Raw genomic sequence first — 17617 nt, forward strand, 5'->3', positions numbered from 1 at the left:
CAGAAGTTAAAGGAGGCATAGGAACATCTTTGGCTGAAAAAGCTAACAGCATAGAAGACCATTCTATCACTGGTTGCCTTTTAATCTAACTTAACGCAAGCAATTTTGAAAATAAAATGCTATATAGGCTTTTAAAAATAAAATATCATTAATTTCTATTTCAGCAATTGATTTATAAGTAAAAACAAACTTAAATTGAGGTTCAAATTAATATATATTTAATACTAGTTCTTTAATTAACAAATTGCATTGAGTACTGTAAATTTAAGGTTGTGTGGAGATGACAAGCTTTCCAAACCCCTGAGCCCACTGCCATGCTTGGTGACTGGAGATAGAGCCTGCCTACTGCGCAGATAGCCTTGAAGCCCCTAGCCTTTAATGGACTCTGCTGTTCCTCCGCAGTGCAGTGCCTGGAGATGACCACCAAGCGCAAGCTCATCGGCCGCCTGGTGCCCTGCCGCTGTTTCCGTGGTGAGGAAGAGATCGTCTCAGTGCTGGACTATTCTCACTGCAGCCTGCAGCAAGTGCCCAAGGAGGTCTTCAACTTTGAGCGTACACTGGAGGAGCTGTACCTCGATGCCAACCAGATTGAGGAGCTGCCCAAGGTATGTGTCCACTCCACGAATCACCCAGAGTCAGGCGATTCCTTCCTCCCATCCAGACCATGGTCACATTATGACTTCAATTAGCTGGGTAACTCAAATCTTGACCTTCTGTATGGGTAACTGTAGTCCGTTCTTCCATCTGAGTAACTGTATGTCATGCTATTCCATTGTGGTACCTGTAGTTCATGTCCTTTGATGTGGATAACTGTATGCCACATCCTTACATTCTGGTAACTGTCAGACTTCCATCCGGGTACCTGTGTCAGACCTTCCAAATAAATATCTGTCTCGCACACACACATCACAGCCTTCCATCAGAGTACCTCATGTGATGTATGACCTTCCAACCGAATACCCACACCATCCATCAAGGAACTGTCAAGCCACGCCTTTCATCTGCTGCATCCTTAGGGTTGGTATGACTGCTCCCGCATATTCTCTTTGTATTTTAATTGTACACTATTTCTAACTTCATATTATACATTCATAATGAAATGATCTCCATGAAAATCATTTTATATGTATTATGCACTGTTATTTTAATGCACCACCCCCAAAAAAATATGAGCAGTAGAATTAACACCAATGACTTTTGCTAGCCAGATATGGTGGCTTGTTCCTGTCATTCCAATACTTGGGGATCTAAGGCTGAGTTCCAGGCTAGCCTGGGCTACATTTTAAAAAATTGCTTTACAAAAATTTTAGAAAAAATGTTTAGAAAAGGAAGGGAAAACATGACACTCTATTCTCAAACCAAAAGCATATTAAAGTGAAATTATGTTAAAACCTTGAAATATATACTTTAAGTTTAGATGTACAGCTATTACTGTGAATGCATGTGCTTCTGGATTTTAAGTATTTGGCTACTAAAAGTTACACTGAAGGGGCTAGTAGTGTAGCTTAGTGGATGAGTGCTTACCTAGTATATGCAAGGCCATAGGTTCAATTCCTTGCAGTACAAAAAAAATTGAATTTATGCAGCATGTAACTTGTAAGAAGTTTTCACGAAAACTTTGTATACATGCACACTGCTATCATAACAGGTGTCCTGGGGCCTTAGTCTGTCATAGGGACTGACTAAGAAATCAATTAGAGAGCTGGAGAGATTGCTTGATGGTTAAGGCTCTTGCCTGCAAAGCCAAAGGATCCAGGTTCAATTCCCCAGGACCCACGTAAGCCAGATGCACAAGGTGGCACATGTATCTAGAATTCGTTTGCAGTGGCTGGATGCCCTAGCATGGCCCATTCTCTATATCTCTCTCCTCTCTCTCTCTCTCTCTCTCTCTCTCTCTCTCTCTCTCTCTCTCTATCTCTATCCCTATCTCTATCTCTCCCTCTTTCCCTATCAAATAAATAAATAAATAAATAAATAAATAAATAAAATAGTTTTTAAAACTTTAAAAAAGAAATCAATTAGAGCAGACTAAAGGCATATAGCAGAAAGGGTCAAATCAAAGACAGAGCATACCAATGGTGAAGTCACTAGCTTGAGCTGACTACTTAAGAAAACTACACAGGGGGCATGCCGACCTCAGCCAGGGGCTGGTCTTGCAGGAGTCTGTACAGGTGGAGAATCAGAAATAGGACAAGCAGAAGCAGAGGAACGGCGACCATGGCTTCAGAAATACTGGCCTGTGTAAAGGAGGAGGTGACCTGTCCCATTTGCCTGGATCTCTTCATTGAACCCCTGAGCACAGGCTGTGGTCACAGCTTCTGCAAAGCCTGCATCACTTTGATGTATGAATCCAAGAAAAACAAAGCTGGTCAGGGCATGTGCCCTGTGTGTCAGGCCAGTTACCAGTTAGAGAATCTGCAGCCTGATCAGCACATAACCAACATAGTGGAGAGGCTCAGGGGGGTTCAGCTGAACCCAAAGCAGGAGAAACAGAAGGAGTATTGCTGCACGCACCATGGAGAGAAGCTGCAGCTCTTCTGTAGGACAAACAGGGTGGTCATCTGCTGGCTTTGTGAGCGCTCTCAGGAACACTGTGGTCATAAGACATTGCTCCTGGATGAAGTGGCCCAGGAGTACAAGGAGAAGCTCCAGGAAATTCTGCAGAAACTGATGGCAGAGGAGAAAGAAATTGAGAACCGGAAAGATGTCATCCAAAAAGAGAGAACCTACTGGAAGAATCAAATAAAGGGAGAACAACAAAATGTTAAGGCGGTGTTTACACAACTGACAAAAGCCTTGAACTCTGAAGAGAAGAATGAGCTGCAAAAGCTGCAGAAAGAGGAAAAGTATATTTTGGATAGTCTGGAAGAGTCTGAAAATGAACTAGCCTGGAAGCAGCTGGTGAGGGACCTCATCTCAGAGCTGGAGAAGCGGTTGGAGGGGTCCCCGAATGTCATGCTACAGGATGTGAATGACATCATAGAAAGTAGTGAGACCTTGACTCTGACAACACCAAAAACTTTCCGGAAAGAATGAAGAAGAGTATTCCAAGGTTTTGATCTGCAAGTAGCGCTGAAAGCATTTCAAGAGCTGACAGAGGCTTGATGCTACAGGGTTCAGGTGACACTGGATCCAAGTAAGAATCCAGATACTATCATTATTGATGACCAAAGAAGAATAAAATACAACCAAAAGAGACCAAATGAACCAAATCTTTCCAGGGGTGCTCTGGGCTCACCGGCTATCACATCAGGGAAGCATTACTGGGAGATAGAAGTATCTATGAAAAGTGACAGGCTCCTGGGAGTGAGTGGTAGAAGATGCTACCAGCTGACATTTTCTCAACTTAATCAAGGCACAACTGGACTCAGTATGGGTTTTAGAATGTCTTTATATAATTCTGTACAGATTCCGAAGTATCAGGACTCATCTGAGTACTGGGTTATAGGGATGAAGAGTGGCCATACATACAATGCTTTTCAGGGGTTCTCCCCTTTCTCCAATAATTTTAACTTCTCCATGACCTTCTTTGTGTCTGTCTCTCCCCATCGTATTGGAGTGTTCCTAGACTATGATGCTTACACAGTCTCCTTTTACAACGTTACAAACAATGGAGCATTTATCTGTACATTCCGTGATTGCGGCTTTCCCCCTGAAGTTTTTCCATATTTTAATCCTATGAGTTGTTCAAAGCCAATGACAGTATGCTGACAGAACGCTTGAACGCATCCATTTCTGTGCAGCACCTCTGGCTGGCCCTGGTGTCTGTGCGCCTCATGGAGTTCATTGGCATCAGTGTAAACTTTCAGCTCTCTCTAGTCTTTCCCTTTGAGGGTTCTTCACTGGTAAGATGTGTGCATTTCCTTCTATCTTATTCTTTCCCATCTCTTGTTTATTTAGGAGAGAATAGTGATCCATCATTTCCCACACACCCAAGGTAAAATGATTCATGACTGATTCTTCATTAAGTAAAGTAGTACTTCTGCACAATTCTTTTTTTTTTTTTTTCTTTTTCTTTGCAGTGGTAGGGAACAAACGCAGGGCATACTAAGGAAGTGCTTTACTACTTATCACCTCACCTCTGCCACATCTTTAGAACCTCATTCTCTTTACCCCTGAAAAAAATTGTTTTTCAACAAGCTTTATATTCTTTCTATAAAACTATATGCATGAATGAGCCGGGCATAGTGGCACACACCTTGAGTGCCAGCACTCGGGAGGCAGAGGTAAGAGGATTGCTGAGAGTTTGAGGCCACCCTGAGAATATATAGTGAATTCCAGGTCAGCCTGGGCTAGGGAGAGACCCTATGTTGAAAAATAAAATAAAAAATAATAAAACTGTATATAAGAGTTACTAAATTAGAGCCAGGTATGGTGGGTCATGCCTTTAATCCTAGCACTTGGGAGGCAGAGGTAAGAAGATCGCCCGTGAGTTTGAGGCCACCCTGAGACTACCTAGTGAATTCCAGGTCAGCCTGAGCTAGAGTGAGACCCTACCTCGGGGGGCAGGGGAGTCACTGAATTAGGAATAAACCCTTTGTACTATATCAATTTAATGATAATGCTTGTTTCTTTCTCGTCAAGAATTTAAGGGGTGGGGATCACAAATAGTACATGAGTAAAGGTTTCTGCATCCAGAGTATCTAGGTTCCAGTCATGTCGCTCCATATAATCACTGTGATCTTGAATGACATGCCAGTGGTCTGCTTAAAATTTTGGCATATGCACTGCACTTAATACTTTAAGTCAGCATAAGAAAATTAAGACATTAAGTATAAAGCAATCAGTGCGGGCTGGAGAAATTGTTTAGTGGTTAAGCGCTTGCCTGTGAAGCCTAAGGACCCTGGTTCAAGGCTCGATTCCCCAGGACCCACATTAGCCAGATGCACAAGGGGGTGCATGTGTCTGGAGTTTGTTTGCAGTGGCTAGAAGCCCTGGCATGCCCATTCTCCCCCCACCTCTCTCTCTCTCTGTACCTCTTTCTGCCTGTCACTCTCAAATAAATAAATAAAAATAAAGCAACCAATGAAGTGTCTCAATATATTTCCTGTTACTGAGAAATCTCAGCTGTAATGGTATGCCACGATTGACTGAGAAAATGAGAGAGCTAAGAGACTAAGACTTTACTGAAGTCTTATGTTTAGTTCCCAGATAACTGCTGTCAAGACTATTCCAGTTTTGCTATTATATATCAACATGTATATATAAAGAGATCTACATGTACATAAATATATGTATGTATGCATTTTTTTCATATTTTGGGATTTAGTTTGTGTATTCCCACTACTGGTCCTTATTAAGAAACTTAAGTCTATAATACTCACTGTACAATTGATAAGATAAGCTTCTCTTGTGTAAAATTTAACAGAATATTTTTAGGAACTTGTATTGTTTCTGACATATAAGTGGTAATTCAGTATGGTATCTGTTAACGTTTGTATCCTCACTGACAAATAAATAATTATGATTGTAAAAAAAGAAAACTACACAATATTTACTTTTGAAGGACTTACACCACTGGGAGATCATTTCTTATGTTAAAATAAAATTTATTAGATATTCAATATCCAGAAAAAATCTCCTACAATAAAACCTTGAACTTTATTATTCCAAAACTGAAATGTGGATGTGTTGACTAAAAGGAATTATTATGCACTATGAATTATGAATTTAGGATTGTAAACTGTGGTGTTTTCATAAAGTTTCAAAGTTAGGAATTATTTAATGTATATTTAAAATAATCTTCCTTTTTGAGTGTAAATATATAGCATCATCTGGATCTTTGCTTAGGAGGTCCAAGTCAAACCTAGAAAAGTTGTTAGTCACAGGGCTAACACCAGGAAAATCCCAGGTTGCACATCAAGCACAGGCTGGGCTGAAGTAGGTGATGACTCTCGTCAGGTGAGAACTGATAGAGGAAGGAATGGCACCTTTGCCTCCAGGTGCAGATGTGCACGGGACTTTCACACTGAGGGCACTCACACAATCTACTTGTCACTGACTGATAAACAATGTGAAGAATTTCATGGACTGCAGGACTTGGCTAGAAAAACAATAAAAAGTTAAATCCTAAGAGTGGAATTTTATTGTAATGTAGAAAAATTAGTACAAAGTTAGTATTTGTTATTTTTTAGGTCAGAACAAGTATTTGTTTAGTATCTTCTGTGCCATGGAGTACTTGAGGGTTACTTCCTGATCCTGAGGATCTGGGCAGCCTAATTACAGAGAAACTGAAGTACTGGGGGCAAGTATTCAGTATACTAATATACTAATGTGATCTGAATTGTGTGACATTTGAGATATAATTAAGATATTTGTTCATTCTTTTAAAAAACAGAAAAATGAGGAACAGGAACAAAAAGAATGCTATATCAGTTAATCCTCATTACATATTCTAAGTATGGGAAAACTCCATCCAAATTGATTTAAAAAAGATGGGTTTGGGGATGGAGAGATGGGTCAGTGGTTAATGATCTGACTTTGATTCACCAGTACCAATGTAAAGCCAGTTGCAGAATGTGGCATGCATCTGGAGTTCATTTGCAGTGGCTGGAGGCCTTTACATGTCCATTCTCTCTTCCCTCTGTTTCTGTCTGCTTGCAGATAAATAAATGAAAATAATAATAATAATAATTGGATTGGCTGCCTCTCCCAAGCAAAAGATCCATCCAGACACAGAATACAAATCAGGCTTGTTTCTTTTCTCTCTGAGTGTCCAAGTCAAACTAGAAAAGTATTTAATCACTGTATGTCTGTCTTCTCCTCCCATGGTTGTGACAGCTCAGGAACTTACTAGCCAAAGAAATAGCTAGGTCCTGAGAAGTCCCAATAAAAGAAGATGAAAGTGTCTTTCCCAGAATTTCTCAACTAACTTGTCCTGAAATCTCATTGGTGTTAATTGTATCACAAGATTAATGCTATTTGATTAGTGAATAAATTACTGCTGACAGCAATACAGAGGAAGGGTAGAAGGTTGTCATGAAGATCAACACTGATGAACACTGTAAACATAGCTGTAAAATGCTTGTTTGGGAAGAAAGCTGCTCTTAACCACTGACTATAACATATTTAAAGGCATGTCACCAAAATAATGAGCTCTTTAAGGATTCAAGGCCTCCATCATAAACTGTATCAAGTACCTTCCCATTTTGTTGTTTCCATTGTTCCGATATAGTTTTATTGAGCTTTCTGATTTCCGAGTGATGAAATAGCCAGCTTGATTCCTAATATTGCATCAGGGTAAAAATGCCTTTGGCATTGTGCGTTTATTTTTTTTTTCTGCTATTTTATACAGAGAATATTTTAACAGGTCGTGTTTATAATGTTATACAGCAGGAGGTAGAGAACAAGAAGTCAAGTTTAATAGCATCATCGAAGATATGTCAAGAGTATGTCAGAAAAAAAGCAAAAATAGCTATGAAAGAACAGGATGTATTTTGATTAGGAAGAGTTCCTTCTGTGTGGTTGTGTTTTATAGTAAAAGTAAGATACAAAATTCTGTGCCTTTCCCACAGGGACAGATGCCCACAGCATTTGCTATTAATACTGTTTTACTTGTTACTTTAAATTAGGAACTTAAATAGAGACAGAGAAATAAATTCATAGACAGAATATATGTGAAGCATATACATTGTATACTTAATTAGTTATAAGGTACTGTGTGAAGATAAGAATTAAACAAAGTTAAAAATGCAAAGCAATGTTTTTGACATTGAAGAATTCTTAAAAGAGAATATAAGTAATTTTGGAAAATTCAATAGCTGGCCAAAATTATAATAAATGGGAAACTTAGTAAGCAAAGTTGACTACATTTAACAAAGAATGGATCAAAATTTATAGCATCATATTTTTTATAAAAAAAAGTTTACAATCTGATCCAAAACATATTTTAGAGATTGAGGACTTAGTTGTAGAGCCAGGCAAATGAGGCTTGATCCTAACACTGATGGTTTGGGAGTTATTTTTTTTTTTTCCTTATGAGATTCTTCAGTTTCTTTATTAGCAAAATTGGGAAAATAAAAACATCTCTTGTAAGAAAAGAAGGAAGGAAGATAGGCTGATTGGTTATATCTCCTAGGTAACAATGTATATAGATAATAAAAATTCAAAAATTGTTATTTATTATTCTATTATTATTATAATCATCATTATTTATTTTTTTGTTTTTTTGAGGTAGGGTCTCACTCTAGCTCCTGATTCTGAGATAAGTTTCCAAGTTTCTTTGACCATTTTTCTAGGACATGCTTTGTAAACTGAGAGATCTAGTTACTTTTCTCTTGATATATTCCAATCATGATTGGTTTTATATATTGATTTGTCAATACAAATATCCACATATAACTGTCCAACGAAGCAATGAACAAAATGTAGTGAACTCAGAAGAGAGGTGAGGGTTAAGATGGATATGCAGGAGTCATCATCTGAGGCATGAGAGTTAAAATCAGGAATCAGTGAATGGCCTAGGAAGACAAGGAAGGAAGCAACCACAGAGAAGCAAACATTGAACTTTGAACAGAAAAATGATAGTACAAGCCCACCATTGGCATGTTCCTGAAGTCAGTGCATCCTCAGCAGCCATGAGAACATGAAGTTCACAGCTGTAACTGGGGAAGTTGCTGGGCCCATAATGAGACATGACAGTTCACAGACTGAAAGCTAGGCTTCCACAACTGTCAGAATCCATTTGCACTGATGTTTTTCACCCTTTCACCCTGAGGAGGTGGCTGTCTTTAGTGGTGAGGTGGGTTTCTTGAAGACAACAGATTGAGGGGTCTAATTTTCTGATCTATCCTGTTAGCTTGTGTCTCTTGATGGGTGAATTAAGGCCATTAATACTTAGGGTAATGACTGTGAGGCTTGATTTAATCCCTGTCATATTATGTTGGTATATGTGGTTTGGTGTTTTCATGGACTTTGAAGTTTTTTGTGCCTTCTCTGAGTTTGGTTATTGTGATCTGCTTCTTGTGGTCATTTGCAGTTGATCATTTGATTCTTCTGTGTGGAGAATTTCCTGAAATAATCTCTGCAGTACCTTATATCTAATTAAGTATACATTGTATATGCTTCACATATATTCTGTCTATGAATTTATTTCTCTGTCTCCATTTAAGTTCCTAATTCAAAGTAACAAGTAAAACAGTATTAATAGCAAATGCTGTGGACATCTGTTCCTGTGGGAAAGGCACAGCATTTTGTATCTTACCTTTTACTATAAAACACAACCACATAGAAGGAACTCTTCCTAATCAAAATGCATCCTGTTCTTTCATAGCTATTTTTGCTTTTTCCTGACATACTCTTGACATATCTTCGATGATACTATTAAACTTGACTCTGCATCTCTGTGTCTAATGAACACAGAGAAAGGGGGTGGGGACTTACCTCTATGTTGCACATCCTAAGGTATTTCTGAACAGTTCCAATCTGCCTAGAAATTTGAGGGTTAAAATCTTGAATATTTTGTTCAAAGTAACTATTTTCTATATCTGGAGTCAAGGTTCCAGCTGCATGACAGAGTGCCAAAAAAATAAGAGGGGAAAGAGAACTAAGGAGATACAGGAAGATCATACAGATATTTAAACTATCAGGAAAGCAAAAAAAATTAATAATAATAACTGTATTAGTCAGGGTTCTCTAGAGGAACAGAACTGCTAGAATGAATTAATTAAAAAGGGAATTTATTGGATAAGCTTACAGTAGTCCAATAGCAGTTGCAGGTCCAAGAATCACCAAACCTGGTAGCTGCTCAGTCCTGGTGTCCAGAAGCCTCAGCAGTCCTGACCCAGCGCTGCAGGTGGTTCTGGAAAGCCTGGAGGCTTCCTGAGGAGCCACTGGGTTTCGATCCACATGGGTCTTCACTTGATGCTGGTGTTCAGTCTGCACTGGTCTTCAATCCACCCTGGAAGGTAGTGAGCAGCTCCAGCAGCCAAGTGGAAGGGAGGAAGGAAGGAAGGAAGGAACTCTTTTTACCCAGAGCTTCCTTATATCAAGTCCCCCCTGAGCGGGGCCGCCCACTCTGGGGGAAGGGCTCACCCTGGGGGAAAGACTTCTTCCTTTAGTTGATCCTTCCTAGAAGCAACCTGTGGATTACTAAACAGATCAAGTTGACAACACCTTAACTATCACACATACTAACTTGGCTATTAAACTGTATGTATTCTTTGTTTGGCTTCCAAAATTCTTATTGTTATTTTATTGACAACTTCCATAATTATAGACAATAACCCATGGTGATTTCCCCAACTTTCCCTTTTGAAACTCCACTCTCCATCATGTCCCTTCCCCCTCTCAATGAGTATTGTCTTTATTTTGATGCCATCATCTTTTCCCCCTATTATGATGGGCTTGTGTAGGCAGTGTCAGGCACTGTGAGGTCATGGATATCCAATCCATTTTGTTTCTGGAGGAACACATTGTAAGGAGTCTCTACCCTTCCTTTGGCTCTTATATCCTGTCTGCCATCTTTTCCACGATGGACCCTGAGCCTTGGAAGATGTGATAGAGATGCTTCAGTGCTGAGCACTCCTCTGTCACTTGTTCTCAGCACCATGGTGCCTTCTGAGTCATCCCAAGGTCACTGTTATCAGAAAAGAGAAGCTTCTATAACCAAAAGTGAGAGTAGCATTAATATATGGGCATGAACATTTAGAGAAGTGTTTGGTGAGCATAGTTTATATATGTTCTTCTACTTACATATATACAATACCATCCTATAAAGTCCTCCCTCCCTTTCTATTCCCTTTCTAATGTACTGGCCTCTGCTACTGATTTTTATTCCTACTTACATAGAATCCAATCATTTGTAGCTAGGATCCACATATAAAATAGAATATGTGACATTTAGCTTTCTGGGCCTGGGTTACCTCACTAAGTATAAGCCTTTCCAGATCCATCCGTTTTCCTACAAATTTCATAAATTCATTTTTCTTTACTGCTGAGTAGAACTCCATTGTGTAAATGTGCCACATCTTCATTATCCACTTATCAGCTGAGGGACATCTAGGTTGGTTCAATTTCCTAGCTATTATGAATAGAGTGGGAATAAACATATAAACTGTATGTATTCTTAAATTTGCTCATTTTTCCAGAGGTATTTATGATGTCTTCATTTTTGTTGGTTAGGCTGTGTCGCTGTAACAAAATATCTGGTATCAACTTATGCCAGTATTTCATTTTAAACCATTTTTAAATTCAATTTCATAAAAGAATGTTGCAGTCAGGTTTGCATTGTGGGTAGAAATTACCTAATCAAGAGCAGCTTGTGGGGAAAAAGGGGGAGATTTATTTTGGCTTAAAGGCTCGAGGGGAAGCTCCATGATGGCAAGGAAATGATGGCATGAACAGAGAGTGGACATCACCTCATGGCTGACATAAGGTGGACAATAGCAACAGTAGAGTGTGCCAAACACTGGCAAGGGGAAACTGGCTATAACACCCATAAGCCCGCCCCCAACAATACACTCCCTCGAGGAGGCATTAATTCCCAAGTCTCCATCAGCTGGGAACCTACCATCCAGCAAACCTGTTTCACATTGCCCATGGCCATTTCCAAAACACAAGACCATGTTACAAACTCAATGACCCTGTCCTGCAGAGCACCTAAGTTTATGGGGTACACCTGAATCAATCCACTACATTCTACCCCTGGCCCCAATAAATTGATAACCATCCATGATGTAAAATGCAATGCATTCAGTCCATTTTTCAAAGTCCCCACATTTTTTATCAATCCTGATGATAGTCAATCATCCCCATAATCTAGTCTTTTAACTGAACCTTAATACCAAAAAAATCCCCCCAAATCCCATAATGGCACAGAATAAACATTCATACTGCAAAAGATGGCATTGGGCATAAAAAAGAAATGTTCAACCAATATAAGATTTAAACAGGGCAAACATCAAACTCTGTAGCTCCAAGTCCAACAACTCTAGTCAATGACAAGTCTCCAAGTCTGATAATTTTAACCAGCAACAAGTCTCTGGTATTCCGATTACACCCCTCCAACTAGGCTACTCACAGTCCTGGAAAACTTCATATGGGCTGGCAGCTTTCTCTAGCAGTCATCTCGTGGTCCCAGCATCTCTACTGAGTCTCTACTGCAATCAATGGTTCATCCTCTTGGCTCCGTAGGGTCTCCATGCAGGCAGCCAGCAAACCTGTTTCACATTGCCCATGGCCATTTCCAAAACACAAGAACATGTTGCAAACTCAATGACCCTCTCCTGCATTTCTTTTTTTTATTAAAATATTTTGTTTTTATTGATTTGACAGAGAAAGGGAGGGAGAGAGAGAGAATGGGTGTGCTAGGGCCTCCAGCCACTGAAGACAAACTCCAGATGCATGTGCCCCCTTGTGCATCTGGCTAATGTGGGTCCTGGGGAATTGAACCTGGGTCCTTTGGCTTTGCAGGCAAATGCCTTAACCACTAAGCCATCCCTTCAGCCCTCCTGAATTTCTTATACTCCACAATACCATGTAGGGTGCCAATTTGTTAATCCAGGGAAAAATAAAGCAGACTTTGAAGAACAGGAAACTCCTAGAGCACTCAGACCCCTTCAGAAGACTCTATATTCTTCTTGTTGCCCCAGTGCAGGTCAGATGGCCCAAGTTCAAATTTGTAATCTCTCAATTGCAGCTGAACAGGCAGCAGTTTCAGCCTAAACATTTCTTTCTATGCCATATCCCTCTGCTCATCCCAGTTCATTTCTACACAAAACAACCCTGCACAGCTTCTCAGGACTTGGGCATAACAGCAAGCTTCTCACACAAACTGCTATCCCAGTCCAAGCAAAGTTCTTTCTCACCCTCAAAAGACAAACCTCACAGTCCATAGTTCTTACTGCATTCAGATCTTTCAACTCTGACCAGAATAGTCCATCAAGCTATACTTACAGCACTGCAAGGCATCTCTTAGGCCAAGGTTTCAAATCCTTCCACATTCCTCTTAAAAATAATCTCTAAAAAGACAAGGCCACACAGTCAGGTGTCTAGCAGCAATCCCACTCCTCAATACCACTTTACTGTTGCAGTCAGGTTCACATTGCTGATAGAAATCACCCAATCAAGAGCAGCTTGTGGGGAAAAGGGGGTCTATTTTGGCTTACAGGCTCAAGGTGAAACCCCTGATGGCAGGGAGAATGATGGCATGAACAGAGAGTGGGCATCACCCCCTGGCTGACATAAGGTGGACAATAGCAACAGGAGAGTGTGCCAAACACTGGTAAGGGGAAACTGGCTATAATACCCATAAGCCTGCCCCCAACAATACACTCCCTCCAGGAGACATTAATTCCCAAATCTCCATCAGCCAGGAACCTAGCATTCAGAACACTTAAGCTTATGGGGAACACCTGAACGAAACCACCACAAAGAATATAATAAAAAGGTAAGGCCCAGAAAGCCAAGCACCACATGTTCTCTCTCATATGTGGATCCTAGCTACAGATGATTGGGCTTCCGCCTGAGAAGGAAAATACTTGGTAGCAGAGGCCAGTAAGTTTAAAAGGAGACATAAAGGGAAGAGAAAGGAAGGGAGAAGGATACTTAATAGGTTGATATTGTATATATGTAAGTACAATGATTGTAATGGGGAGGTAATATGATGGAGAATGGAATTCCAAAGGGGAAAGTGTGGGGGTGGGGAGGGAGGGAATTACCATGGGATATTTTTTTATAATCATGGAAAATGTTAATACAAATTTAAAAATTTAAAAAATAAATAAATAAAACATGAGCCTGTGGGGGTCATTTCATACTCAAACTATAGCAGAAGCCAAGCAGCTAGAAAATAGCAGATATATTTACCTGGATAACGTTTTTGATTCTTAGGGGCTGGGAAGGTGGCTCAACACTTGAAGGTACTTGCTGACAAAACCTACTGATTCCCAAGCTTCCCCATGTAAGCCAGATGAAAAAAAGTGGTACAAGTATCTGGTGTTCATTTGTAGCTACAGGAGGCCCTGGCCTGTGCATACACATATGTAAATAAATTTTAAAAAATAAAGGTTTTTGATTCTAATAAAAAAGGTAAGTAATTTTTTTTATTAATTAGTTTTGTACTCAGTGAATACATAGTCAAATTGGTACCATTGTTAGCCTCCCCCATGTCCTGCCCCTCCCCCTGACCCCTCTTTGTTGAGGTATGTGGGTCATGCATCAACACAGAGAACAATCAACTCCTACCAAATCAGATATCCAGAGACACAGAGCCTCCCAACACCTCATCACTGCATTTTTTAAATAATCAATATAGAATATTATCAGGAATTTAAGAGATGCCAGAAGAAATAGCAAAAAGAGCCTTTGTAGTTGCACCTGCTCCTCCTAGGAAAACAAAACAGGCAGCCAGGTCTGCGCCAGGGCTGCAGAACACCATTGTGTGAGACTCAGGACTCCATGTTGGATGTGTGACCAGGTCCTGACCAGTAGATGGGAGTCAGTGACTTACCATGAGGAAATATTCCAGAAGGGTGGAAAACTTGACTCTGCCTGGGTCTATTTACTGTCTAGGAAACTGCAGAAATATTCACCGACTCTTAATAAATGAACAGAATGTTGCCAACAGCTAGCAAATGATGGGGGATTCAATGTCAGTTTGAACCTTGTCAATAGCTAGACGTGGACCTCCCAGTCAATGCTGTGCATGGCGTTATGCCAGTGGCATGGGAGCTGGTTGAGTGTGGACTCCATAAAATGCCACATGGATGCTAAGACAGGTGGTCTGAGGTCTTTCCTAGTTTTCCCCCCCATTTCCTTTAGGTCATTGCTCAGACAACATCTGAGGAAATTCCGTTTTTCCATTATAGTTACACCACTTGTTCACTCCCAACAAACTTTTATAGTTAGCTATGTTTGCTAGGAGCTATCAGGTACAGTTTGATTATGTTAAATGTATTAAGATACTGCCTAAATCCTTTTCACATGCATAAAATGTCAGCACAAATATCTCCCTATCCCATCTATTCACTTGCAGAGAGTAAGAAGACTGGCAGTGGCTGGAGATAAGGAAGGAAATAACACATAAAACTTTTTTAACAGGTTTTATGTGGGTAAATGTTTTATATTAATAAGGAGGGTTCAGCAGAATGGTCTGATCCTTCAGCTTTGTTTTTCAGCAACAAGAAGTGCTCTGACAAGCAGATTAGTGAGGGTAGTTTCCAATCATTATCATCGAAGTACTATAACACAATGTGAAAGATTTGGGTAAGAAAGGACCTACACTTAACTTAAGTTCTGATACTCATTAATCATGTAACCCCAGACAGGTTTGAGTCTTAGGAGCAATAATGTTTTCTACAATAGATGTTAACAAGATTTCATGCCATTTCCTTTTCTTGTGGAAGGACTAAATAATACAGAATATACTAATGTACTTTAAAACAGCCATGTAAACTATACCTTTTGAGTAAGAGAGCTGGATGGCTAGTTTCTCCTGACAAGCCTATACCCACCTTTACCTTGAGTACATTAAACTATTCCTTCCTTAAGTGTATGAGTCTCTTTCCCCCTTTCTAACTGCCTATGCTGAAATCCATATTAAAGTTTCCCCAAAAACTTCAATTCTGGATCCTAAAAAAATAGATTATTTTAACATGGAAGAATTATTTAATGAAGCTTATTTGCTTCTTTAAAACAAGGACAAATAGAGATGGGAAATTGCTCAGTGGCTAAAGACACTTGTAAAGCCTGACAGCCCAAGTCAACTTTCCAGTACCCATGTAGATCCAGATGCTCAGAGTGGTGTATGTGTCTATAGTTTGTTTGCAGTGGCAGGAGGCCCAAGCATGCCCCTTATCACTTTCATCCATTCTCTCTCAAATGATTAAAAATATCTTTTTAAAAAAGAACAAATGCATCACTATAACAAAACCCCAATTGTATAACAAGTAGCTAGGGACTTGAAATGTGGATGAAGACCTAGATGACTGCTCCAGCACCCCAGCACAGTGGCCTGGTGTGTGCTAATGGAATAAGGTGCATGGCTGCCAGACAGCAAACATACACATACACCCTACACACACACACACATATGTACACACATATACAAACATACACCACCCGCATATCATGTATATGTATACATATATACATGCATTTCATCAAATATTCTGCATATCACATATATTCATTGATGTTGATTTTTCCTTTCATTCATTGATATTTATTTTTTAAGATTTTATTTTTATTTATATATTAGAGACAGGGAGAGGAAGAGAGAGAGAATGCACACACCAGGGCCTATAGCCACTGCAAACTAACTCCAGATGCATGTGCCACCATGTGCTTCTCACTTACGTGGCACCTAGAGAATCGAACTGGGGTCCTTAGCCTTCACAGGCAAGCACCTTAACAGCTAAGCCATCTCTCTAGCCCTGATATTTACTTTTTAAGTCTTATTAGAGCCACATTTTTGTTAGAACTTTAAATAAAATTAGTTGAAAAGCAGGATACTTACTTTTTTGTGAGAGAGCTAATGCAGGCAAAGGAATCAGGGAAGGAAGGTTTTAAGGTGACAAATTTTGAGATGTTAATTTTCAGGTGTGATTATAATTTATCAAAATTTGATGATCATTGGTTACACATTTTTCCTATTACTAAAAGGGATCTTTTTGAAATAAAAAAAAACTGCTTTGACACTATAGTTACTGATTAAACAATTATCATTATTGAAACATAGCAAATGGTTTTCTTAGATTATAAATGACCTAAATTTGAAAATGCAGTGCCTAAGAGTTGCCACTCACTCAAGACCATTCCTCGTGCTGACTGCAGCTCTTGGGAGGGCTTCTCTAAGACTTGCCTTTCATTCAGTATTATTCCTCACACTGACTGTAACGACTGTGAAGGCTGGCCTCCCATAAACATGGGCTTGGCCATAACTCTGGTATTTTATATCAAGAGCCCATCATAGACTTATGGAAGTCTCTCCTTAGATCTTATGCTGAAATCGAGATGGGAAAGAAATGGCCTCTTTTAAATTTCTGGCTTCTTCACAGATATCTAGTGTACATCATTCTGTTAGTGCCAAACATATAGAACTTTCTGAATACATAAAAATCATATTCAGAACAAAATTTGTATATATGATAACTGACATATAAATGACCAAGATAGACTGGTTTGTCTCTTCAATCTATAAACATATTCTTTTTTTAAATTTTTGTTTATTTTTATTTATTTATTTGAGTGCGACAGAAAGAGGCACAGAGAGAGAGAGAGAGAGAGAGAGAGAGAGAGAGAATGGGTGTGCCAGGGCCTCCAGCCACTGCAAACGAAACTCCAGATGCGTGCGCCCCCTTATGCATCTGGCTAATGTGGGTCCTGGGGAATTGAGCCCCAAACCAGAGTCCTTAGGCTTCATAGGCAAGCGCTTAACCACTAAGCCACCTCTCCAGCCCTACAAACATATTCTTGTATTGCAACTGTCTTGACATTAAATTGGACAATTTTTTAAAATTATTTTAAAAATAGCACTGTAGCTAGGCAACCTGGAGTCCTGTGGGGGACCAAAACAAAGGAAGGATTAGAAGAAGCATAGTTTTTGTTAGAAAGTACTATATATTTTTCCTTTCTCAAATTCTTGTATTTTCTTGAAATATTTCACACTTAAATTTAA

At 39.6% G+C, this 17617-nt stretch overlaps 1 protein-coding gene and 1 pseudogene across 17 annotated transcripts in view; both read left to right on the plus strand.

Annotated features, from left to right (window-relative positions):
- The window catches only part of Lrrc7 (leucine rich repeat containing 7), a 468470-nt gene that overhangs the window by 158924 nt on the left and 291929 nt on the right, over window positions 1-17617 (plus strand). For all 17 annotated transcript variants that reach the window (XM_045138031.1, XM_045138025.1, XM_045138023.1 and 14 more), the window contains one exon: window positions 403-605. In XM_045138031.1, coding sequence (XP_044993966.1) covers window positions 403-605 — 203 coding nt within the window. The remainder of the gene's footprint in view (window positions 1-402; window positions 606-17617) is intronic.
- LOC123456005 lies at window positions 2218-3711 on the plus strand (annotated as a pseudogene).

Source organism: Jaculus jaculus, chromosome 19 (assembly GCF_020740685.1).
Source record: "Jaculus jaculus isolate mJacJac1 chromosome 19, mJacJac1.mat.Y.cur, whole genome shotgun sequence".
NCBI classification, from domain to species: domain Eukaryota; kingdom Metazoa; phylum Chordata; class Mammalia; order Rodentia; family Dipodidae; genus Jaculus; species Jaculus jaculus.